Source organism: Salmo salar, chromosome ssa18, assembly GCF_905237065.1.
Source record: "Salmo salar chromosome ssa18, Ssal_v3.1, whole genome shotgun sequence".
Classification (NCBI taxonomy): Eukaryota; Metazoa; Chordata; class Actinopteri; order Salmoniformes; family Salmonidae; genus Salmo; species Salmo salar.
In genome coordinates, this window is record NC_059459.1 from 60,875,495 (window position 1) to 60,902,849 (window position 27,355).

The following is a 27,355-nucleotide window of genomic DNA, read 5'->3' on the forward strand; positions in this document are numbered from 1 at the left end:
TAACTACAAAGGTTAGATGTTTATTTACATTCGAGTGCTGCTCTGCGCACACACAAGCTTGTTAGCTACATAGCTAGCTAGCTCTAGTCTAGCTCTCAAACTCTAGGTGGCATTATGTGTAATGTAGTGAAACAGAGTCATGATCAAGGGTGCTATCTCTGATCCAACGCTAGTTCAACCAACTCTGAAGTTCAAAGTTCGTTCATAGAAGCCGCTCCCCCGTAGGTAGAATTCTGTGGGCCTAATTCAGATAATGCATGTCATAACAACAAGATGCCCAGCACCCTCCTCACCTTTGAAATTTCAGTTAAATCCTGCCAACACTACACTTGTCTGTCCAGTGCATGTACATAGCTTGCCCACTCCATAGCAAGCTGCTCTATCCATTGGTGATGTAATGTTGAGCTGAAAATAATTTTTGTTTTCCAAGGTTGCAAAATGAACAAAAGGAATGAGATCAACCTTAACTTTTTGGGGATTTGAACCTGTTCAAAACTTATTTTTGTGGACTAATTGGTGGAACAGAATGAAAACAACAATCATTCTGTTCAGAACATAACAATTGTAAAATAATTTCGGTTTCAACTCTTGCTTTTTAGGATTAAATGATTTGCACAAATGGACTCAGTCCCAACATGTATTGATCAAGTGCTTTGATAACTAATTTTACCAATGTATGTTGTCATTGTTTTTGGGTGCAGTGCAGATGGAAGTGCATTATAACTATTTTGCCACACTGTTGAAGCAGACAAAGGTCTGGCATGTTAATGATTTGACGTTTTTGATATACAGTCAGAAAAAAAAGTCCATTGATTTATACCTACAGTCCATTAAAGCTCCCCAATAAAGCAGTCTGGCAACTCTAGCTTTGTCTTATTTCTCCAAGTTCATTACTCAGAATAAGCGACACATCGATTTGGAATAAGGGGAAAGTAGAAACCCTTTCTTACCACCTGTGTATAGTACACTCAGTGTTTCCTCTCTAACACCCAACCATGTGTTAAAATTGTTGCTCTTTCAGTTTGGACTAGAATGAAGTGAAATCTAAAACATTCTAATCGTTCTATTCTCACAATATTGCTCAGTTGGCATTCCTTGTCTGTCTGTAGTTGCATTCAGATTTTGTATTACATCGGACTAGTGACTGTTTTACTTGTATGCATAGGCAGACACAAACACAATGGTAAGTAATGTCTTTTTCAACTTGCTCATTCAAGAATAATACACTGTAAAATCCGATGTAATGGGAATAATGGTTTATGGCTCAAACAACTTTTGTTCTATCAGGCTTATTTTGTTAATGTTGACATTGCCGGTTGAGCCATGAACCCAGGCTGACAAGATTATGCCACAAGCAACTTATATTAAGTGACTCTTGCCTTCAATTTTCTGTTGCTCTATACTATAGGCCAGTCACTTTATCTTTGTAAGACTACTTTCCCCTGAAGTAGGATAATATGTTACAGTAGGCATTGTTTTGCATAGGAATCGGAAGATGGCGCCGGAGTGGATGGCTGCTGTCTTATCGGCTCTTAACCAACCATGCTATTTTGTTTTTTCGCGTTCGTAACTTGTTTTGTACATAATGTTGCTGCTAATGTCTCTTATGACCGAAAAGAGATTCTGAACATCAGAACTGCAATTACTCACCTCAGATTAGACAGTTTATTTATATTCAATGAAGGAGATACTACAGACACCCGACCAGGCCCAAATCCCCGTCATTGGCTGGAGAAGGAAACCTGAGATTTTGTGGAAAAAGATCATGGTGCCTTGTGAGGATCAGGAGACAAGTGGCTAATCTGCCTTTGCCTTCCATCCTGCCAGCTAACGTTCAATCGCTGGAAAATAAATTGGACAAACTGAAAGAACGTATATCCTACCAGCGGGACATTAACTGTAAATCTTATGTTTCACTGAGTCATGGCTGAACGACGACATTAAGAACATAGAGCTGGTGGGTTATACACTATCGGCAGGCTAGAACAGCAGCTTCTGGTAAGACAGGGCGGGGGCCAATGCATATATGTAAACAGCTGGTGCATGATATCTAAGGAAGTCTCTAGGTTTTGATTGCCTGAGGTAGTGTGGTCTACAGTTTATCATGATACTCTATCTACCTAGAGTTTTCATCTGTATTTTTCATAGCGGTCTACATACCACCATAGACCGACACTGGCACTAAAACCACACTCAATGAGCTGTATACCGCCATAAGCAAACAGGAAAACACTCATCCAGAGGCGGCGCGCCTAGTGGCCTGGGACTTTAATGCAGGGAAACTAAAATCAGTTTGACCTAATTTCTATAAGCATGTTAAATGTGCAACCAGAGGGGGAAAAAACTAGACCACCTTTACTCCTTACACAAAGCATACAAAGCTCTCCCTCGCCCTCCATTTGGCAATTCTAATCATAATTCTATCCTCCTGATTCCCGCTTACAAGCAAAAATTTAAGCAGGAAGCACCAGTGACTCGGTCTCTAAAAACTGATAAGATTAAGCAGATGTTAATCTACTGGATGGTTTTGCTAGCACAGACTGGAACATATTCCGGGATTCTTCCGATGGCATTGATGAGTACACCACATCAGTCACTGGCTTTATCAATAAGTGCGTCGAGGACGTCGTCCTCACAGTGACTGTACGTACCTACCCCAACCGGAAGCCATGGATTACAGGCAACATTCGTACTGAGCTAAAGGGTAGAGCTGCCGCTTTCAAGGAGCAGGACTCTAACCCGGAAGCTTATTAGAAATCCCACTATGCCCTCCGACGAACCATCAACAGACAAAGCGTCAATACAGGACTAAGATTGAATCGTACTACACCGGCTCCGACACTCGTCGGATGTAGCAGGACTTGCAAACTATTAGACTACAAAGGGAAGCACAGCCGTGAGCTGCCCAGTGACACAAGCCTACCAGATGAGCTAAATAACTTCTATGCTCGCTTCGAGGCAAGCAACACTGAGGCATGCATGAGAGCTTCAGCTGTTCCGGACGACTGTGTGATCACGCTCTCTACAGCCGTTGTGAGTAAGACCTTTTAGACAGGTCAACATTCACAAGGCTGCAGGGCCAGACTGATTACCAGGACGTGTACTCCAAGCATGCACTGACCAACTGGCAAGTGTCTACTCTGACATTTTCAACCTGTCCCAGATTGAGTCTGTAATACCAACATGTTTCAAGCAGACCACCATAGTCACTGTGCCCAAGAACACTAAGGTAACCTGCCTAAATGACTACTGACCTGTAGCACTCAAGTCTGTAGCCATGAAATTCTTTGAAAGGCTGGTCATGGCTCACATCAACACCATTATCCCAGAAACCCTAGACCCACTCCAATTTGCATACCGCACCAACGGATCCATAGATGACACATCTCTATTGCACTCCACACTGCCCTTTCACACCTGGACAAAAGGAACACCTACGTGAGAATGCTATTCATTGACTAATATCTCAGCGTTCAACACCATAGTGCCCTCGAAGCTCATCACTAAGCTAAGGACCCTGGGACTAAACACTTCCCTCTGCAACAGGATCCTGGACTTTCTGACGGGCCGCCCCCAGGTTGTAAGGGTGGATAACAACACCTCCACCATTCTGATCCTCAACACTGGGGCCCCTCAGGTGCGTGCTCAGTACCCTCCTGTACTCCCTGTTCACTCATGACTGCATGGCCAGGCACGACTCCAACACCACCATTAAGTTTGCTGATGACACAACAGTGGTAGGCCTGATCAACGACGGGACTGACCTCCTCCCTGTAGGCTGAGACCTGACCGTGGGGTGCAAGGACAACCTCTCCCTCAACGTGATCAAGACAAAGGAGATGATTGTGGACTACAGGAAAAGGAGGACCGAGCACGCCCCCATTCTCATCGACGGGGCTGTAGTGGAGCAGGTTGAGAGCTTCAAGTTCCTTGGTGTCCACATCACCAACAAACTATCATGGTCCAAGCACACCAAGACAGTCGCGAAGAGGGCACGACAAAACCTATTCCCCATCAGCCAAGCTTCCTGCCATCCAGGACCTCTATACCAGACGCTATCCGAGGAAGGCCCTAAGAATTGTCAGACTCCAGCCACGATAGTCATAGTTTTCTCTCTGCTACCGCACGGCAAGCGGTACCAGAGCCCCACGTCTAGGTCCAAGAGGCTTCTTAACACCTTCTACCCCAAAGTCATAAGACTCCTGAACAGCTAATCAAATGGCTACCCAGACTATTTGCATGCCCCCCCCCCATGCTGCTTCCACTCTGTTATCTATGCATTATCACTTTAACTCTACCTACATGTTCATATTACCTCTGTACCGGTACCCCCTGGTATATAGCCCCGCTATTGTTATTTGTTATCTCATTTAAAAAAAAAAAAAAGGTATTTTCATAACTGCATTGTTGGTTGTAAGTAGGCATTTCACTGTTGTATTCGGCGCATGTGACAGAATTTGATATGAATCCATTGAGTTCTTCAATACCTCGATGTGTGACATTTAGTGTGCTCTCTGTTAGACAGGTGAACTGGATGTGATTGCATCGGAGCTGGGCATTGTGGGCCATGTGTGGGGGTGGGTCTGCATCTTTACTGAGGAGTTATGACCCTATATAGGAGGAACATGACCAGCTGAAGTGGCCGGTCTGGCCCTGTCCATGTCCTCAGAGTCCGCCCATAATCCTGCCCACTTCTGCACCCAAACAACCCCGCTTTGGGTAGAAGTTAGGATCAGCTTATCCTTACCAAATCCTAACCTTAGACACTCAGCTATTCTTGAACTTTCGTGTTGAAAAACAATATCCCAAGTATAAATACAGTAATATACACGATTGCAGAAGCAATGGAGGACAAAAGAGAAAAGGCCCACCTCCCCACTTGTGCCATGTCATACGTGGACCACCTGTTGTGCCTTTGTTAAATAAATCAGGTTATAAATTAGGGGAAAAGGAGACTGGAGTGCCATTTTAATCATTAGATGGCAAGCGATACTGACCCTAGTGTCGTGGGACAACGTCGTGCTGCTCCTACTATCCCACAATGTACACACCTATGATGTGTGCAATAACCCACATTATGCTGTGTCTTGTAAACCCTTCACCCCTTTCAGAAATCAAACAGACACATTAACAAATGTCAAACAAATATCTCTGAAGAAAAATAAATCTCTTCTGTTACATATCTGAAATGGACAGCTGGATGGCATATCCATTCCCAGAAACCACTATTTGGTACAACAGCAGTAATGGTGTGCAAGACTGACATCCAGTGGTAATACAGTGAAACTGAACTATTTCTACATACTAAGAAAACATGAGATCCCAGTACACTAAGCACAGGATGACATGTTCTAGTTGATTGGCATAGTTTCCTTGTCTCCTTTCGTCCATCACCACTGACACGTGAATGGACTTGATAGGTTTCTGCCATGCATACTTCACCTTTTATTCCCTGTCAGATTAGTGGTCATGGAGGAAATATTATTAGAAAAGGTTTTACGTGGGAAAGATGCTAGACATGGCTCCAGTCTTATGTACTGACAGTTTGCTATGCTCTCATCCATTTGTAAACAGTTGGCCTAATGAGATTTGCTGAAACTCAGCAAAGAAAGAAATGTCCCCTCACTGTCAACTGTTTATTTTCAGTAAACTTAACATGTGTAAATATTTGTATGAACATAAGCTTTAACAACTGAGACAAACGGAACAAGTTCCACAGACATGTGTCCCTGAACAAAGGGTGGGGGGGGGGGGGTCAAAATCAAAAGTCAGTATCTGGTGTGGCCACCAGCTGCATTAAGTACTGCAGTGCATCTCCTCATGGACTGCACCAGATTTGACCGTTCTTGCTGTGAGATGTTACCCCACTTTTCCACCAAGGCACCAGCAAGTTCCTGGACATTTCTGGGAGGAATGGCCCTAGCCCTCACCCTCCGATCCAACAGGTCCCAGACGGGATTGAGATCCGGGCTCTTCGCTGGCCATGGCAGAACACTGACATTCCTGTCTGGCAGGAAATCACACACAGAACGAGCAGTATGGCTGGTGGCATTGTCATGCTGGAGGGTAATGTCAGGATGAGCCTGCAGGAAGGGTACCACCTGAGGGAGGAGGATGAGTCAGAGCAAATGTAGGTAGCTATACAGCCTGATACTAATGATGGTGTAGGCTTAAATCGGCATGTTTGTGCAACAGTATCTTCTAAATCAGAGGAATAGGGGAAGCATGAATACTGCGCATTTGGAAAGTATTCAGACCTCTTTTCCACATTTTATTACGTTACAGCCTTATTCAAATATGGATTAAATGTAAACAATCTGCACACAATACCCCATAATGACAAAGTGAAAACAGGTTTTTAAACTTTGAAAATGTGTTAAATAAACATACTTTATTTACATAAGTATTCAGACCGTTTGCTATGAGGCTTGAAATTGAGCTCAGGTGCATCCTATTTCCATTGATCATCTTATGTTTCTATAACTTGTTTGGAGTCCACCTGTGGTAAATTCAATTGATTGGACATGATTTGGAAAGGCACACACCTGTCTATACAAGGTCCCAGAGTTGACAGTGCATGTCAGAGGAGAAACCAAGCCATGAGGTTGAAGGAATTGTCCGTAGAGCTCCAAGACCAGATTGTGTCGAGGCACAGATCTGGAGAAGGGTACAAAAACATTTCGGCAGCATTGAAGGTCCCCAAAAACAGATAATTCCATCATTCTTAAATGGAAGAAGTTTGGAACCACCAAGACTCTTCATTGAGCTGGCCGCCCGGCCAAACTGAGAAATCGGGGAAGGGCCTTGGTCAGGGAGGTGACCAAGAACCCAATGGTCACTCTGACAGAGCTCCAGAGTTCCTCTGTGGAGATGGGAGAACCTTCCACAAGGACAACCATATCTGTAGTTCTCCACCAATGAATCAGGCCTGCATGGTAGAGTGGTCAGACGGAAGCCACTCAGCAAAATGCATATGACAGTCCGCTTGGAGTTTGCCAAAAAGCACCTAAAGACTCTCAGACCATGAGAAACAAGATTCTCTTGTCTGATGAAACCAAGATCGAACTCTTTGGCCTGATGCCAAACATCACGTCTGGAGGAAACCCAGCACCATCCCTACGGTGAAGCATGGTGGTGACAGCATCATACTGTGGGGATGTTTTTCAGGAGCAGGGACTGGGAGTGTACTCAGGATTGAGGGAAAGATGAATGAAGCAAAGTACAGAGATCCTTGATGAAATCCTGCTCCAGAGCGATTGGGACCTCAGACTGGGGCTACGGTTCACCTTCCAACAGGACAATGACCCAAAGCACACAGTCAAGACAATGCAGGAGTGGCTTCGGGACAAGTCTCAATGTCCTTGAGTGGCCCAGCCAGAGCCCGGACTTGAACCTGATCAAACATCTCTGGAGAGACTTGAAAATAGCTATGCAGTAACACTCCCCATCCAACCTGACAGAGCTTGAGAGGATCTGCAGAGATGGGAGAAACTCCCCAAATACAGGTGTGCCAAGCTTGTAGCGTCATATCCAAAAAGACTCAAGGCTGTAATCGCTGCCTACGGCGCTTCAACAAAGTACTAAGTAAAGGGTTCGAATACTGACCGGTAGTGTAAAACGTTTTAGAATACTCCCATTTTTTAATTTTTTTAAAATTCTTAATTTAAGCAGTTCAAGTCCAGTGAATAACCTGAAATTGTACAAAGGTAAGTGGTAAACTGCCAGAGGTAAAAATAAATTAAAAAGTTTAGGTTACGTAAATCGGAATTAATGTACATTTCAGAGTTATAAAAAAAATAAAAATATGAATTTTTCAGAGAATATGTAATGGAAGTAAATTAAGCCTTGACAGTTGATGCTAACAATTCCTACAGGTGTCCCAACTTTTGATTATTTACAATTTAAGGAAAAAGGCAATTAACAAAGGAAGAATGACACCATTATTTCCCTTAAAAGTGTAAAAGGAAAAATCTAGAGAAATTGCAAAGAAAGCCAAGGTGTCAGTGAGTACAGTTTCCTACACCATCAAAAGGCCCTTGGAAACTGGAAGAAACTCTGACAGGAAGAAGTCTGGCAGACCCAAAGCCACAACAGAATCAGAAGACAAGTTTCTCAGAGTCCACTACTTGTGTGATAGGCAGCTCACAGGACAGCAGCTTGAAGCACCGCTTAACACTGGTAGAAGTAAGCAAGTCTCAGTTTCGACTGTGAAGAGAAGACTTCGAGCTGCAGGTTTGACAGGTCGAGTGGCAGTAAGCAAGCCATTGCTGAGATGGCAAAATAAGAGTGTCACACGTCGTTTCGCCTAATCGATGGCGTACAAAAAACTTGCGTTATGAACCGAAGATTTAAAAATCAGTCCATAAGACCTTCTAGTCTTTAGTAGTCCAATGGCGGTGCTTCATGGCTCAGGAAAGCTCCCGAGCCATGAAGCACCGCCATTGGACTACTGAAGACTGGAAGGTCTTATGGACTGATTTTTAAATCTTCGGTTCATAACACAAGTTTTTTGTACGCCATCGATTAGGCGAAACGATGGTTCCTCAGTGTGTGACACCAACTGTCAAACATGGAGAAAGCATGATGGTCCTTTGCTGGATCCAGTGTAGGCGACTTGCAGGGAGTGAGTAGCACCCTGAACCAAAACGGCTACCACAGCATTTTGCAGTTCTAAGCAATATACTCTGGTATACGTCTAGTTTTTCAGGTGTTCATCCTACATCAAGATAATGACCCAGAACATACAGTTGAATTCGGAAGTTTACATACACTTAGGTTGGAGTCAACTCATTTTTCAACCACTCCACAAATTTCTTGTTAACAAGCTATAGTTTTTGCAAGTCGGTTAGGACATCTTACTTGTGTCATGCACAAAGTACTTTTCCAACAATTTCTTTAGACAGATTATTTCAATTATAATTCACTATTACAATTCCAGTGGGTCAGAGGTTTACATACACTAAGTTGACTGTGCCTTAAACAGCTTGGAAAATTCCAGAGAACGATGTCATGGCTTTAGAAGCTTCTGATAGGCTAATTGACATAATTTGAGTCAATTGGAGGTGTATCTGTGGATGTATTTCAAGGCATCTTCAAACTCCGTGCCTCTTTGCTTGACATCATGGGAAAATCTAAAGAAATCAGCCAAGACCTCAGAAAAGAAATTGTAGACCTCCACAAGTCTGGTTCATCCTTGGGAGCGATTTCCAAATGCTGAAGGTACCATGTTCATCTGTACAAACAGTAGCACGCAAGTATAAACACCATGGGACCACACAGCCGTCATACCGCTCAGGAAGGAGATGCATTCTGTCTCTTAGAGATGAACGTACTTTGGTGCGAAAAGTGTAAATCATTCCCAGAACATCAGCAAATGACCTTGTGAAGATGCTGGAGGAAATTTGTACAAAAGTATCTATAGCCACAGTAAAACGAGTCCTATATCGACACAACCTGAAAGGCCGCTCAGCAAGGAAGAAGCCACTGCTCCAAAACCGCCATAAAAAAGCCAGACTACGGTTTGCAACTGCACATGGGAACAAAGATCGTACTTTTTGGAGAAATGTCCTCTTGTCTGATGAAACAAAAATAGAACTGTTTGGCCATAATGGCCATCGTCATGTTTGGAGGAAAAAACGGGAGGCTTGCAAGCCGAAGAACCACATCCCAACCGTGAAGCATGGGGGTGGCAGCATCATGTTGTGGGGGTGCTTTGCGGCAGGAGGGACTGGTGCACTTCACAAAATAGATGGCATCTTGAGGTAGGACAATTATGTGGATATATTGAAGCAACATCTCAAGACATCAGTCAGGAAGTTAAAGCTTGGTTGCAAATGGGTCTTCCAAATTAACAATGACCCCAAGCATACTTCCAAAGTTGTGGCAAAATGGCTTAAGGACAATGATGTCAAGGTATTGGAGTGGCCATCACGAAGTCCTGACCTCAATCCTATAGAAAATTTGTGTGCAGAACTGAAAAGGCGTGTGCGAGCAAGGAGGCCTACAAACCTGACTCAGTTACACCAGCTCTGTCAGGAGGAATGGGCCAAAATTCACCCAACTTATTGTGGGAAGCTTGTGGAAAGCTACCCAAAACGTTTGACTCAAGTTGAAATTGTTTAAGGCAATCCTACCAAATACTAATTGAGTGTATGTAAACTTCTGACCCACTGGGAATGTGATGAAAGAAATAAAAGCTGAAATCTTTCTCTCTGCTATTATTGTAACATTTCACATTCTTAAAATATAGTGGTGATCCTAACTGACCTAAGACAGGGAATTTTTACTAGGATTGAATGTCAGGTATTGTGAAACTGCGTTTTAAATGTGTTTTACTAAGGTGTATGTAAACTTCCGACTTCAACTGTAGGTAGCCCTCCTGTCGGGTAGCTAGCTACAGTTACACATAGCTGGCTAGCTAGTTTTATAGTTTGGTCATTTATTCAAATCATTTCAGAATTGCAATTTTTTTTTTTTATTAATCTATCAATGTTTTATAGGCTCCTCACTACGCAACTAAGCCAATTTGCCAAATTTAAAATCAGTGTATATAATATGTATATATATATTTTTTTTCCCAGGCTAGCTTCATACTTTTTTCTGACATAAAATACTGTCACTTTAAAAAAAAAAAAAATCCGTAATATGTTATTTTGACCAGCCCTATGTTACACCCCTACCAAATAGGTATTGTATTTTAGCTAAGCTCAGCACTGTTGATTGCAAATTCTGTCAAAACAATTATTTATTTTTAAGATAGTCTAGCATATGGTGGGGCCGAACAGTGCTGTCACACGCTGCCTTCATTCATTCCTGATGTACATTTTGTCACTGTTGGTGTAAAGTCTCACCCCAAATAGCCTCTTGCTAGTGAGCTGAGAAAATGGAGCCCCTGAGAAAAATAGTGACCTCTAGTATGTAGGATACAGTACTTTTTGTTTTGAGCTCCTTTGCAACAATGACACGCAGCCCTTCACGGACAGAGGCCTGAATCCCAGGTGGCTTGTTAAGTGTGCATCTCTACAGTGTCTTTGGAACACGCTGACTGGTAAAGAGCCACTTGTTATCTGCGTATAGCAGGCACCGCATGCCTAAATAATAATTTATGGAGACATTCCAGCCCGTCAGAGCACGGCACATCTCCTGAGAAAAGATGGGTTTAAGGTTCCTGTGTGTGTGTGTGTGTGTGTGTGTGTGTGTGTGTGTGTCGTGACTCGTGTGTCTATAAAGTGGCTTGCTACTCAGGCCGTTAATGTCAGGTGAAAAGGCTGCTATGGGGGGAGACTGAGATCAAGCAAACATGGACTACGCCGCTCTCACTATTCATTACAATTATGCGAAGTTGGCTCTTTCCTAGAGTATTATTTCCCTCACCAACTTTAAACATCAGCTAACCGATCGCTGCAGCTGTACATAGCCCAGCTGTACATAGCCCAGCTGTACATTGCCCAGCTGTACATTGCCCAGCCTATCTACCTACCTGATCCCCTTACTAATATTATTTTATTTACTTTTCTGCTCTTTTTGCACACCAGTATCTCTACATGCACATCTTCATATGCTCATTTATCACTCCAGTGTTAATCTGCTAAATTGTAATTATTTGCTCCTATGGCCTATTTATTGCCTACCTCATGCCTTTTGCACACACTGTATATAGACTTTCTTTTTTCTACTGTATCATTGACTTGTTTATTGTGTTATTGGCTTGTTTGTTTACTCCATGTGTAACTCTGTCTGTGTCACACTGCTTTATCTTGGCCAGGTCGCAGTTGTAAATGAGAACTTGTTCTCAACTTGCCTACCTGGTTAAATAAAGGTGAAATAAAAAGAATTGACAATTCCCATTTAAAAAATAAAATAAAAACTGCCGAAGTCTCATTTGGGAAATAATTACAATCTCTGTATAATTATTACTATAGTATGAAAATTCTTGATTGGCATGTAATTCTATTCAATGATTGGGATATAAGTCATTTTTTCCTTTAAGTTGTATTCTTTACAGATACATAGTCTAAGAATCGTGTCACCCTACAAACCAGTTTAGAGGTTGTGTCCTTACAATAACATGTGTAGCCTTTTGAATATATACAGAACTAATCCAATATTTACATTTGACAAACATGATCAAACTTCCCTTATTTTGGTCTTGACAAGATGGCTGTTACTAGCAAATGCAGAGAACTAGAAACGATGATGCACATAATGGAGTGTGGTTTTTCGTGTTAATCATGTTAAGTAGCAATTTATTTAATCTTACTCACTCGCTAATAGTCATGGAAATACATGGGAAAACTAAACAAAATAGACATCTTGATTAAGGCGATGTCAGAGCTTATAGTTTCATGGAACATACAGAAGGTAACTTCATCCTGCAGACATTATCATTCCAGCGTTTTTCTTCTCCATAGTTTATATGCAAACAGTTCTCATTTCCACCGGCGTTATCAGGCTGTACATTGCTCCAGTCGCGGTAGTAGAACCTGGACCCGTCACTCCACAGCCAAAGGCGCTCCTGGGTAGCGTCCTGTCCGCCGATCCAGGCCCATGGGAAGTCGTGCGTCTGTCTGTGGATCATCTCATGAATGAAGTGGTTATCTTCTGTGCTGTGGATGGATGCCAGGTTGGCCCCCTGAAACACGCAGTACTGCTCCGACTCGGCCCATGCCCGTTCGGTGTGGATGTATGTGAAACAGCGGTGTCCATGTTTGAACCATCCTGTGGGGCATATGCCACTGCTTTCTGTCTGTACCTGCTCCTCCTCCAGAGACATGGACTGCACTACACCAAGCTCCTCTGATGGCTCGAGAGAGAAGACCCTGTCCGGCGTCTGTTTCCTCAAACACCTCGAAAGGTGGGTTCTTTTCAAAGTACTTTCCCTCGGCACCCATGTCCTCCATAGGAGGAACATGTTCGGCGTCAATCTTCTGTAAGATTTCAAAAGTCGGGAGCTCTGGGTTTGCCTCTAGTGAACGCTCAAGAGGAAGAAGTTGGGCCTCCATTAAGGGCGTTTTGTTGCTGAGCTCCAGGACGGCACTGACAAGTAGGAGGATGGTCAACTTCGCCATGGCACTAGTCTCCTATTACAGGGTTCTGTTCATCTGGAGAAAGAGATGCACCTTTTATACAGTACAAGCCACAAAATGAATTCCTAACAATGGTTAACTAGTGTTGCTGATATAAGTGTTTACGAGTGATTCCTGTAGTAGTTGATCAAAGTACAATAAAACAGGCAAATATCTGTTTCCTTATTGATGAATGCCACCACGTGAGTGCAGGGATTTATTGTAAACAAGGAACGTGCCGAGTTGTCTTTTATGGTCATCTCTCTTTCCTTGTCATGGCATGTTTCTTGATACCGTCCATGTTTTTTTAACAAAGTTAAAGGCAGTCGACTGCATTATGAATTCACACACAGCAGTTTTATGTTTCATAGCCGTTGTTTTTAACTTGACCTCAACATTGGCTTCCTTGTTCTGGGCTTTGTGTTGTCTTAGGATTTTCCCCATGGTATATCCATATTACTTGATATGGTCAACGAGGTCATGGTATCAATTTCTTGTGCTTGTGAGTGGTAGTGTCTGAGTAAAAGCCGAACAATTCATGATGCTCCTAACAGTGAAGTGTTCTGTTTTAAAATGGCACAATATATACAATTATTGGCAAATTAATGACTTTTGTTGTAAAAAGACAGGGCCAGCTCAGTTGGTGTACTAAATCCAATGCCTGGAGGGCTCAAAACCTCTTTACATTAAATGCCGCAGGGGATTTTATTAAGGAGACAATTTGCTATGCCCCTTCTGCTGTTTTTGATGGAGGACCAGTTTATAGCCCTGGTGTGTGTCATATGCAGTGTGCTTCTGCTGTCTGGCCCTGCTGTGGTTACCCACTGACTTGTTGTCATGAAACCACAAAGCTTCTGACCACAATGACATTGTGGTACTGGGCAGGATGGCACGTACACACTCAGTACAGGCATTTCTAGATAAAGGATTATCAAAGCCAAGAATTTGTGGATAAAACATGCATTGGATCAGTTCCGTTGTGCACACTTGTTGGGACAGAAAGTAGACACATTTTTAAGTGAGACGATAAGAATGATAATCTCTTCCTCAGTAGGCTATTGTGTCACGGCTGTGTGAAGTTCACCTCCACGTTCAGGGGATGCACATAGCTTCTAGTAGTTTGGATTACTATCTAGGAAAGTAGGAGAGGGTCAGGAAATTCTAAGTGTACCTCTTCTTGGAGACAACTCTAACGTTCTATGAACCACATATGAATAGTGTATTATCCCCATCATGCTTTAAAATGTATGTTAGCTTCTATAACAGGTTGTGGCTATGTAATGGCCTGTATCAAATCAAAGTTTATTTGCCACTTGCGCCGAATACAACAGTGAAATGCTTGCTTACAGGCTCCAACCAACAGTGCAAAAAAGGTATTCGGTGAGCAATAGGTAAGTAAGGGAAGAAAAAAAAAACAACAGTTAAAAATAACAGTAGCGAGGCTATATACGGTAGCAAGGCTATAAAAGTAGCGAGGCTACATACAGCCACCGGTTAGTCAGGCTGATTGAGGTAGTATGTAGATGTGGTTAAAGTGACTATGCATATATGATGGACAGAGAGTAGCAGTAGTGTAAAAGATTGGGTGGTGGGACACAATGCAGATAGCCCGGTTAGCCAATGTGCAGGAGCACTGGTTGGTTGGGCCAATTGAGGTAGTATGTACATGAATGTATAGTTAAAGTGACTATGCATATATGATAAACAGAGTAACAGCAGCGTAAAAGAGCGGTTGGGGGGGGGGGGGGCACACAATGCAAACAGTCCGAGTAGCCATTTGATTATCTGTTCAGGAGTCTTATGGCTTGGGAGTAAAAAGTGTTGAGAAGCCTTTTTGTCCTAGACTTGGCACTCCGATACCGCTACCGAACAGTCTATGACTGGGGTGGCTGGGGTCTTTGTCAATTTTTAGGGCCTTCCCCTGGTGCAGAGGTTCTGGATGGCAGGCAGCTTAGCCCCAGTGATGTACTGTGCCGTACGCACTACCCTCTGCAGTGCCTTGCGGTCGGAGGCCGAGCAATTGCCGTACCAGGCAGTGATGCAACCAGTCAGGATGCTCTCGATGTTGCAGCTGTAGAACCTTTTGAGGATCTCAGGACCCATGCCAAGTCTTTTTAGTTTCCTGTGGGGGAATAGGCTTTGTTGAGCCCTCTTCACGATCGTCTTGGTGTGTTTGGACCATTCTAGTTTGTTGATGTGGACACCAAGGAACTTGAAGCTCCCAACCTGCTCCACTACAGCCCTGTTGATGAGAATGGGGGTGTGCTCGGTCCTCCTTTTCCTGTAGTTCACGATCATCTCCTTTAGTCTTGGTTACGTTGAGGGATAGGTTGTTATTCTGGCACCACCCGGCCAGGTCTCTGACCTCCTCCCTATAGGCCGTCTCGTCATTGTCGGTGATCAGGCCTACCACTGTTGTGTCGTCTGCAAATGTAATGATGGTGTTGGAGTCGTGCCTGGCCATGCAGTTGTGGGTGAACAGGGAGTACAGGAGGGGACTGAGCACGCACCCCTGGGGGGCTCCAGTGTTGAGGATCAGCATGGCAGATGTGTTGCTACCTACCCTCACCACCTGGAGGCGGCCTGTCAGGAAGTCCAGCGTTCAACACCATAGTACCCTCAAAGTACTCCCTCTGCAACTGGATCCAGTTGCAGAGGGAGGTGTTTAGTCCCAGAATCCTTAGCGATGAACTTTGAGGGTACTATGGTGTTGAACGCTGAGCTGTAGTCAATGAATAGCATTCTCACATAAGTGTTCCTTTTTGTCCAGGTGGGAAAGGGCAGTGTGGAGTGCAATAGAGATTGCATTATCTGTTTGGGCGGTATGCAAATTAGGTGGGTCTAGGGTTTCTGGGATAATGGTATTGTGAGCCATTACCAGCCTTTCAAAGCACTTCATGGTTACGGACGTGAGTGCTACGCGTCTGTAGTCATTTAGGCAGGTTGCCTTTTTTCTTGGGCACAGTGACTATGGTGGTCTGCTTGAAACATGTTGGTATTAGACTCAATCAGGGACAGGTTGAAAATGTGAGGGTAGACACTTGCCAGTTGGTCAGTTCATGCTTGGAGTACATATCCTGGTAATCCGTCTGGCCGTGCGGCCTTGTGTATGTTGACCTGTTTAACCTCTTACATCTAGACGTTCCGCTAGCAGAACACCTGCTCCAATATCCAATGATAGGCGTGGAGCGAATGACAAATTCCTCAAAAAAACCCAAACTTCCATTTTTCAAACATATGGCTATTTTACACCATTTTAAAGACAAGACTCTCGTTAATCTAACCACACTGTCCGATTTCAAAAAGGCTTTACAGCGAAAGCAAAACATTAGATTGTCAGCAGAGTGCCCAGCCAGAAATAATCAGACACCCATTTTTCAAGCTAGCATATAATGTCACATAAACCCAAACCACAGCTAAATGCAGCACTAACCTTTGATCTTCATCAGATGACAATCTTAGGACATTATGTTATACAATACATGCATGTTTTGTTCAATCAAGTTCATATTTATATCCAAAAACCAGCTTTTTACATTAGCATGTGACGTTCAGAACTAGCATACCCCCCGCAAACTTCCGGTGAATTTACTAAATTACTCATGATAAACGTTGACAAAATACATTATTATTTTAAGAATTATAGATACAGAACTCCTTTGTGCAATCGAGGTGTCCGATTTTAAAATAGCTTTTCGGTGAAAGCACATTTTGCAATATTGAGTAGATAGCCCAGCCATCATGGCTAGCTATTTTGACACCCACCAAGTTTAGCCCTGACCAAACTCCGATTTACTATTAGAAAAGTTTGATTACCTTTGGTGTTCTTCGTCAGAATGCACTCCCAGGACTGCTACTTCAATAACAAATGTTGGTTTGGTTCAAAATAATCCATAGTTATATCCAAATAGCGGCGTTTTGTTCGTGCGTTCAAGACACTATCCAAGGGTGACGAAGGGTTACGCGCCTGACGCGTTTCGTGACAAAAAAAATTCTAAATATTCCATTACCGTACTTCGAAGCATGTCAACTGCTGTTTAAAATACATTTTTATGCCATTTTTCTCGTAAAAAAGCGATAATATTCCGACCGGGAGTGGTGGTTTTCGTTCAAAGAGAGAAAGTAAACACGGAGTCGACTCGTGCACGAGCCTCAGTCTCATAGTACTCTGACCGGCCACTATCCAAACGCGGTACTGTTTTTCAGCCAGGGCCTGCAAAGCCACGATTCAGCTTTTTGCCGCCTTCTGAGAGCCCATGGGAGCCGTAGGAAGTGTCACGTAACAGCAGAGATCCCCTGTTTTGGATAGAGATAATCAAGAAAGCCAAGAAATGGTCAGACAGGGTACTTCCTGTACAGAATCTTCTCAGGTTTTGGCCTGCCAAATGAGTTCTGTTATACTCAGACACCATTCAAACAGTTTTAGAAACTTTGGAGTGTTTTCTATCCAAAGCTAATAATTATATGCATATTCTAGTTTCTGGGCAGGAGTAATAATCTGATTAAATCGGGTACGTTTTTTTATCCGGCTGTGAAAATACTGCCCCCTATCATAACAGGTTAAAGGTCTTACTCACGTCGGCTACGGAGAGTGTGATCACACAGTCGTCCGGAACGGCTGATGCTCTCATGCATGCGTCATTGCATGCTTGCCTCGAAGCGAGCATAGAAGTGATTTAGCTCGTCTGGTAGGCTTGTATCACTGGGCAGCTCGCGGCTGTGCTTCCCTTTGTAGTCTAATAGTTTGCAAGCCCTGCCACATATGACGAGCGTCGGAGCCGGTGTAGTATGATTCAATCTGTATTGACGCTTTGTCTGTTTGATGGTTCATCGCAGGGCATAGCAGGATTTCTTGTAAGCTTCCGGGTTAGAGTCCCGCACCTTGAAAGCGGCAGCTCTACCCTTGAGCTCAGTGTGAATGTTGCTGTAATCCATGGCTTCTGGTTGGGGTATGTACGTACGGCCACCGCGGGGACGACATCCTCGATGCACTTATTGATGAAGCCAGTGACTGATGTGGTCCTCAATGCCATCGGAAGAATCCCGGAACATGTTCCAGTCTGTGATAGCAAAACAGTCCTGTAGTTTAGCATCTGCTTCATCTGACCACTTTCTTTTTATAGACCGAGTCACTGGTGCTTCCTGCTTTAATTTTTGCATGTAAGCAGGAATCAGGAGGATAGAGTTGTGGTCGGATTTACCAAATGGAGGGAGAGCTTTGTACATGTCTCTGTGTGGGGTACAGGTGATCTATACTTTTTTTTCCCCTCTGGTTGCACATTTAACATGTTGATAGAAATTTGGTGGAACTGATTTAAGTTTCCCTGCATTAAAGTCTCCGGCCACTAGGAGCACCACCTCTGGGTGAGTTGTTTCCTGTTTGCTTATTTCCTTTTCAGCTGACTGAGTGCGGTCTTAGTGCCAGCATCTGTCTTTGTTGGTAAATAAACAGCGACGAAAAGCTGAAAACTCTAGGCAAGTAGTGTGGCCTGCAATTTGTCACAATATACTCTACTTCAGGCGAGCAAAATCTAGAGACTTCCTTAGATTTCGTGCACCAGCTGTTGTTTACAAATATCCACACACCACCCCCCCCCTCGTCTTACCGGAGTGTTCCGTTCTATCTTGCCGGTGCAGTGTATATCCCTCTAGCTCAATATCCGTGTCGTAATTCAGCCACGATTCCGTGAAACATAAGATATTAGTTTTTGATGTCTTGTTGGTAGGATATTCGTGATCGTACCTCGTCTAATTTATTGTCCAATGATTGCACGTTGGCGGGTAATATTGACGGTAACGGCAGCTTTCCCACTCGCCTCCTGCTGGTCCTCACGAGGCATCCCGCTCTGTGTCCTCTACCAGCATCTCCTCTTGCAAATAACGGGGATGTTGGCCCTGTCAGGTGTTTGGAGAATGCCCTGTGCTTCCTGCTTGTTGAAGAAAATATCTTTGTCTAAGCCGAGGTGAGTTATCGCTGTCCTGATATTCAGAAGCTCTTTTTTTGCCGTAAGATATGGTTGCAGAAACATTATGTACAAAATAAGTTACATATAACGTGAAAAAAAACACAATGGTACAATTGGTTGGGCGCCCGTAAAGCTGCTGCCATTTCTTCCGGCACCATTAACACATAATGCGTCACAAACCTAGGAAGTGTTCATATAAAGTGATATGGGTCATGGCGTTATGAGCACCTGAGCCAAGTCCTGGTCTGATGTCATCAAGCCTATGCTGTTTGAATAGCAACCTACTTAGCGCTCAGTAATGGCCTCCCTAATAGGTTCTAGCATTATCCTCACATGGCTTTATGCAGATTCAGAGCTGGGGCGTAGATGTAGATGAACATAGTGTGTGTTCCATCATCATTAAGTGTGGGATTGTGGTATGTTCATATACTTTTTAACGTACCCTCACTGCAGGGTTAAGGGGTTATTTGTAAGTGGGACTTGGCTGGATTTCCTAATATTATTCATTTAATATGTTGAATATTTAGTTTGGATATGGTGTCAGCCCATGACATCTCAGATCATTGAATTTGGTTAACTATCTTGTGAAATAGTGTGAGTGACGCAATTACTTGTTTAGGCAGTATTGGCAGCCAATCATAGTCATCCATTGTAACACGAGACAAAGTGAAGTAAAGCACAGCCTATAGGCCTATTGATTTTGTGAATGCGTTAAGGCATTCCCTTCTGACTGGAGATCAATATGCATATGTAATCAAGGAACAATGAGGTTGCATCTCTCAGCCATCCATCAACAAACTCTGCTGTATTTCACCCAAACCAACATAACACACGGCAGGCTTAGCGCCCACACAGCAGGGAAAGTAGGAATTAGGCAATACATTTTGGTTTTCAGTGAGGCTAAATCATAAACATTATTGAATAATCCTGTATAGAACATTTTTTTCTAGTATTCATTAAATAATTGTGTTCTAAACAGGTTAATTCAATGCTTTGCTTTTGAAGACCTTTTCTGTAGTGGCCAAACAGTTTGTCTTTGGCTCGAACACACTTTTCCTTCCTCATTTCATTCTGCTCTACAAGTTTGACTGTCTCGGGGGTGTAACTCAATCAAGCATAGCAGAACCACCAGTTCCACCCAGAGCGTGTCATTACACACGACCAATAACCCCCATGGGTGTTTTGGCATCCCTCAGGGCTCTGTATACAATCCAATTAAATTCAGCTTTGAGAGGACAAACTGTGCCACCTTGTTTGTCACTTTCAGGTTAAGTGTGGGACCTGTTCTCTTATATAGAAAATGTTTATTTTGACTACCTATTAATCCATCTCTTGGAGACCAATCAGAATACTTGGTCCGGGTATGGTGTGTTTGCGTTGTCCTGCTGGGATGAAGTGGAGGTATTTCCTGTTCTGTTTAGTCAGACTTTGTCTGTCTTTATAGCTACATTATCTGCTTTATAGATATCATGAGAAGTAATTAAAAGCTAGTCTCGCAATCCCCAGTCAAGCTACCCATCTATCACTGCTGCTCAGTAATTAACGCTGTGCATTTAGATGTAGAAAAACCATTCCATCTGAGGTATGTTTATGGGGCTTATAAATTATACCATAACTTGCATAAGAGGACAGGAATTAGCCACATTTTACATAGGCCTATTCCAAACGGATAATTACAAATTCATGTCTGTAATATGAAGTATTGTTCAGATTTGATAACATCTTTGTTAGAAAGTGCAAGGTTGTACTGTGTCAGTGACATTTAATTGAGCATCTGGCCTCTGCTTTTATCACATTTCTGAAAACAATTTTGGTACTTGATCTGTTCAACTTTTTGTAGCCATTTCAAATGTGTTAAGTTTACTATCTTGTTTGGCCACATCTTGCCAGTTGTTGGCTTGATGACAGAGAGAGTGTCTTGGGGGGGGTCTGGATAGTTCTAATTCTAGCACGTAATCAGCAGGTGGGTTTCTGTGCTTTTGTGTGTGTTGTCTATATGAAGACACACACACACACACACACACACAGTGCCCTCGGCACTGAAACAGAGGTGGCTGATAAGCCTGGTCAGGGGAAAGTCACACATGATCACACTCACACAAGATCTGCTTGCTCCTTTGTTCCCCTCCTCCCGCCCCCTTTCACACACTGTTGATTGGCTCAGAGAAGGGAAAGCACTTGTGAAACCTGCGGCTTGCTCTGAGTCGAGAGAGAGATCACACATCGTGACTCAGCCTACAAGGTAAGGCAGTGCCTGAAAAGACAAATTATAGCAAATAGCCTCTGTCTGGTATAAACCTTTCTGCAACTACATAAATTAACAATGGCATATGTATGTGGTGGCAGGTAGCCTAGTGGTTAGAGCGTTGGGCCAGTAACTGAAAGGTTGCTGGATCCAATCCCCGAGCTGACAAGGTAAAAATCTGTCGTTCTGGCCCTGAACAAGGGAGTTAACCCACTGCTCCTAGGCCGTCATTATAGATTGTAAGAATTTGTTCTTAACTGCCTTGCCTAATAAAATACATTTTAAAAAGTATTTCCAAGCAAGTGGAAATGGTTATAGATGTGTTGTCTCAAACTTCAGCTCCTGAAAGGGGACTCTCAGGGGACTGAAACCATAGTATGTCGCTAAGCAGGATGCCATTTTTTTCTAATTTAGAAGCATGCAATCTTGTGTTTTGTACTCCAGTAAGATTATCAGGAGAGGGTAAGCAAGTGCTTTGCTAATGTGGTTTCTCACAACAAATGAATTGTTTCCGATAAATAGTATTTAGCAAAATCTTATCCCGTGCTGTGACTCCCTGTTAAATTATACCGATTGTAGCAAGAGCAACTTGCTGCCGTTTTAGTCTTTCTGTTTATAGGAGTATAGGAAAGGTGCGTTCTATTCAGTTTGACAAGCAGTTTGTGTCAGTGTCACCATGTTGAGGATAACAAAGACCTTGCTTAGTGTTGCATTTCCTCAGAGGCTGAACAATGTCTTCATAAACCATGTTCTAGTGTCAAGCTGTGACTGTCCTCATAACCGCACATTTTGGGCTCCCGAGTGGCGCTGCGGTCTAAGGCACTGCATTTCAGTGCTAGAGGCGTCACTATAAACCCTGGTTCGATTCCAGGCTGAATCAAAATCGGCTGTGATTGGGAGTCACATAGGGCAGCGCACAATTGTTAGGGTTTGGCCGTCATTGTAAATAACTGTTTGTCCTTAACTGACTTGCCTAGTTAAATAAAGGCTCAAATTTGACGTAACAAACAAGAACCAATCCACTTTAACATGGTTTAGTAGGACGAGGAACGACCGTACCACATAACGGCGTGCTGTACGTGTTCCACAGCAGTGAATGACTAGCATGTCGGACCCAGTGGCGGGAGGAACTGCAGAACTTCCGCAGGGAACACAGCATCTCCAAGAAGGTGCTGCTCAACTGCTGCCTGGTCCAATGCATCATCGCCTGGTACAGGGAACTCCACTTGAGTGGGTTGATAATGTAGCTTAGCCGTTAGCTATGCTAACAATGGTTGTTAAAGTGATGTCACGTTGCCCTGAGACCTGAAGACTCAGGATTGAAATGATCGGTGGTTTGCTGTATAGTGTATTGGATACAATGACCAACTTTGTAGTAGTGTCAGAGAACATGTTATCAGATCAGGGCAGGATGTTGATTTGTATACACAAGCGCTGGGTCTTGAACTGCTGTTGCATGTCATTGTGGTGAAGTGATGCAATGTCAGATACGTGTGGTTTGTCAGGACACCTGTGCAAGACCTTATCTCAATGCTTTTTTTCTCTCGCCCTCAACACCAATTTCTTTTCTTGTAAATAAACTAATCAATTTCAATCCTTGTCATATTCTTGAACGCTTCACTGCACGGTAAAAGGTATTTGTTTAAATATATCCATGTACTCTGACTAATGTGTCATTTGTGAAATGTGAATATGGTGAAACGCTAAAATTAGTTCCTGTCGGGACCAATTAAACTGAACAAAAATATAAATGCAACATGTAAAGTATTGGTTTCATGAGCTGAAATTAAAGATCCCAGAAATGTTCCATACGCAAAAGCTTATTTCTCTCAAGTTTTGGGCACAAGTGTGTTTACATCCCTGTGGCATATCAAGAAGCTGATTTAAACCGCAGAGCATTACACAGGTCCACCTTGTGTTGGGGTCTTTAAAAGGCCACTTTAAAATGTGCAGTTTTGTCACTAAACACTACTACAGATGTCTGACATTTTGATGGAGCTTGCAATTGGCATGCTGACTGTAGGAATGTCCACCAGAACTGCTGCCAGAGAATTTAATTTTCTCTACCATAAGCCGTCTCAATGTCATTTTGGAGAATTTGGCAGTACATCCAACCGGCCTCACAACCGTAGACCACGTGCATGGCGAAGTGTGGGCGAGCAGTTTGCTGATGTCAACGTTGTGAACAGAGTGCCACATGGTGGCAGTGGGATTATGGTATGGGCAGGCATAAACTACGGACGACAAACACAATTGCATTTTGTCAATGGCAATTTGAATGCACAAAAATACCATGACGAGATCCTGAGGCCCATTGTGAGGCCCATTTTTTTTTATTTATTTAGTTTTTCATTTATCTGTGACCAACAGATGCGTATCTGTATTCCCAGTCATGTGAAATCCATAGATTAGGGCCTAATGAATTTTTTTTTTTAAATCTGATTTCCTCATGAACTGTTACTCAGTAAAATCAATGAAATTGTTGCATGTTGCATTGTGAAGCATGAGTAACACTTACTAGCAGGATGATTCCAAAGTCAACATAAAGCTTACCTTTTTTCAGAATGTCTTTTGATTTGGTGGTAGCGTCACTAGTACTCAAGGGACTCCAGCTGTGTCGTGAGCGTATGGTGTTGCACTTTGCGGTTTGATGACAGCCGACAATATATACCCATGGATGGCCCAGTCATTTTCCCACATTTAAAAATTGATGTGCAGCAAAGAGCTGGTTCCTAATTATTTTTTTTATTTTTTTTATTTTTTATTTTTTTTAAATGATCAAGATGCACCGGTGAGTTTAAAAATTAGTATTTATTTCAAAATGTTATTTCTTCCCTGATATTTTGGGCAAATCTTTGTCTAATGATTTGGTCTGTCTGTTAATTTGTAATCAATCAAAGTCCCAGAAATATGCTTTACCTTGGCCTGATATGAATCAGTGAACATCTCGCTGTATGTGGGGCAAAAAACAGCTCATGCTTCCAAGACTATTAAAACACTAATGTGATATCGATCAGCCCTGTCCTCACCTTTGTAGGAACGGCACAATTTATGGTCCAGTCAGAATGAAAAATGATCGGCGCTCATCGCACCATATGCTGAAGCTGACAGCAGTAGATAAATGTATTTTCAGTGTAACGGCAGTGTTATTGATTACTCAGTGGGCTGTATATGTACATTGGTCATTCGGCGTTATGGAATAGCATTGCTATAGAAGAGCTCCCTCCAATTGGATCAGAAGACATTGGCCATAAACTGATAGATGGTAGAGAAACAGTTAGGTGCCTTTTGGTTAGGGGCTGTGTATCAGATTTACTTGCTTTACTGCCAATGAGTTACGCATTTCCTGTGGTCTAAGTATATATCTTCCGAGTCGGTATTCCGGACACAAATTAAGCCTGGTCTTGGACTACTGTAAAAAAAAGCATTCTCAATGGAGACTTTTCAATTAAATAACTTTTTGGACCAGGCTTAATGTATGTCCAGAAAACTGGCCTTAAGTAAACATTTGGTATTTCTATATTCTGTCAATATACAATACAGCCTTGTATGGAAATGTGGCTTGGACATTATCCGCACAAATAGAATTTTCTGTTGGCATAGGTATATTTAGTCTTAGTCTTCCAAGCAAATATCCTCAAAAGAGAACAAGCAGGACCAGTGGGAATTATCATGTAGATTTAACCATTGGATGGAAAAAGTAATGAAATCATCTTGGCTCGCTAACTGAGATCAATTTGTCCTAAAAGGCTTTGTCTTTCAGTTTGGATTATTCAGAGATTTCCCTTTTTCTTAGATTTGCATGGCATGGGTTCGGCGCATCTGGGTTTTTTTGTTACCTAGAGGTACATTGGTATAAAACTCAATTATATGGTTTTTGTTTTGCATTGAAATGGCATCTGAGGCTGGGCTACTGTGGCCTGGAGGAAAAATGTTGTTCCATGTGCAGTCCTAATTTAGAATTCTGGTTCGGTCGTCCCTGCTGGTGAGGAACCTCTTTGTCTAATGACACATTGATGCATTACAGCAGGGCAATTCCACAATAAGAGTGATGCTGAGACTCATTCTTCACTCTAATGTATGTCAAGCAAAAACCACAGATTTTTCTTTTTCAAAGTTAAACAAATTAAATCAAATTGTATGTCACATGCGCTGAATAGGTGTAGACCTTACCGTGAAATGCTTACTTACAAGCCCTTAATCAACAATGCAGTTTTAAGAAAGAGTTCTGAAAATATTAACTAAATGAAGTGGAAAAATAAAAACGATTTTATTAAAAGTTAACCTCTCTAGGTTAGGTGGCACCAAATCGTCCCACTTACAAAACAGCCAGTCTAATCCCGTGGCGCGATATTCAAATACCTTAGAAATGCTATTACTTCAATTTCTCAAACATATGACTATTTTACACCATTTTAAAGACAAGACTCTCCTTTATCTAACCACACTGTCCGATTTCAAAAAGGCTTTACAACGAAAGCAAAACATTAGATTGTCAGCAGAGTACCCAGCCAGAAATAATCAGACACCCATTTTTCAAGCTAGCATATAATGTCACATAAACCCAAACCACAGCTAAATGCAGCACTAACCTTTGATCTTCATCAGATGACAACCCTAGAACATTATGTTTGAACAAAACATGCATGTTTTGTTCAATCAAGTTCATATTTATATCAAAAACCAGCTTTTTACATTAGCATGTGACGTTCAGAACTAGCATACCCCCCGCAAACTTCCGGGGAATTTACTAACAATTTACTAAATTACTCACGATAAACGTTCACAAAAAGCATAATTATTTTAAGAATTATAGATACAGACCTCCTCTATGCACTCGATATGTCCGATTTTTAAAATAGCTTTTTGGTGAAAGCACATTTTGCAATATTCTAAGTACATAGCCCAGCCATCACGGGCTAGCTATTTAGACACCCAGCAAGTTTAGCCTTCACCAAAATCAGATTTACTATTACAAAAGTTTGATTACCTTTGATGTTCTTCGTCAGAATGCACTCCCCAGGACTTCTACTTCAATAACAAATGTTGGTTTGGTCCCAAATAATCCATCGTTATATCAAAACAGCGGCGTTTTGTTCGTGCGTTCAAGAAACTATCCGAAATGGTAAATCAGGGTTACGAGCATGGCGCATTTCGTGACAAATTTCTAAATATTCCATTACCGTACTTCGAAGCATGTCAACCGCTGTTTAAAATCAATTTGTATGCAATTTATCTCGTAAAAAAGCGATAATATTCCGACCGGGAATCTGCGTTTCGGTAAATGGAGGAAAAAAAAGAAAGACGGGGGCGACCAGTGCACGCGCCTAAGCCCACTGTCCCCTGATCGGCCACTTGACAAAGGCGATAATGTGTTTCAGCCTGGGGCTGGAATGACGACATTCCGCTTTTTCCCGGGCTCTGAGAGCCTATGGGAGCCGTGGGAAGTGTCACGTTACCGCAGAGATCCTTTGTTTTGGAAAGAGATGTCAAAGAAAGCCAATAAATGGTCTGACAGGCCACTTCCTGTAAAGGATATCTCTCAGGTTTTTGCCTGCCATATGAATTCTGTTATACTCAGACACCATTCAAACAGTTTTAGAAACTTTAGGGTGTTTTCTATCCATATCTAATAAGTATATGCATATTCTAGTTACTGGGTAGGAGTAGTAACCAGATTAAATCGGGTACGTTTTTTATCCGGCCGTGTAAATACTGCCCCCTAGCCCTAAGAGGTTAACACAATAAAATAACAATGAGGCTATATACAGGGGGTTCTGGTGCCGAGTCAATGTGTGGGGGTACAGGTTAGTTGAGATGATTTATACATACATAAACAGCGAGTAGCAGCAGTGTAAAAACAAAGGGGTGGGGGGTGTTAATGTAAATATTCCGGGTGGCCATTTGATTAATTGTTCAGCAGTCCAATGGCTTGGGGGTAGAAACTGTTAAGGAGCCTTTTGGATCTAGACTTGGCGCTCCGGTACTGTTTGCACTACCCTCTGTGGCGCATTACGGTCAGATGCTGAGCAGTTGCCATACCAGGGGGTGATGCAACCGGTCAGGATGCTCTCGATGAT

The 27,355-nt window shown here is 42.6% G+C and overlaps 1 protein-coding gene and 1 long non-coding RNA gene across 2 annotated transcripts; one reads left to right on the plus strand and one right to left on the minus strand.

The window, feature by feature from the left end:
- Positions 1 to 12,210: 12,210 nt before the first annotated feature.
- On the minus strand, positions 12,211 to 13,167 carry LOC106577617 (ladderlectin). The gene has a single exon (XM_014155834.2). It carries the CDS (start codon positions 12,908 to 12,910, stop codon positions 12,335 to 12,337), a length of 576 nt encoding a protein of 191 aa, XP_014011309.1. The 5' UTR covers positions 12,911 to 13,167; the 3' UTR covers positions 12,211 to 12,334.
- Positions 13,168 to 21,104: 7,937 nt separating this feature from the next.
- LOC123728732 (uncharacterized) lies at positions 21,105 to 22,869 on the plus strand. Its single transcript, XR_006760477.1, has 2 exons — positions 21,105 to 21,272; positions 22,366 to 22,869. It is a non-coding gene; the product is annotated as an uncharacterized lncRNA (long non-coding RNA).
- The last annotated feature ends 4,486 nt before the right edge of the window (positions 22,870 to 27,355 follow it).

Coding starts and splice junctions, on each gene's coding strand:
- LOC106577617 (XM_014155834.2), bottom strand. CDS start 12,910: ATGTTCCTCCTATGGAGGACATGGGTGCCGAGGGAAAGTACTTTGAAA.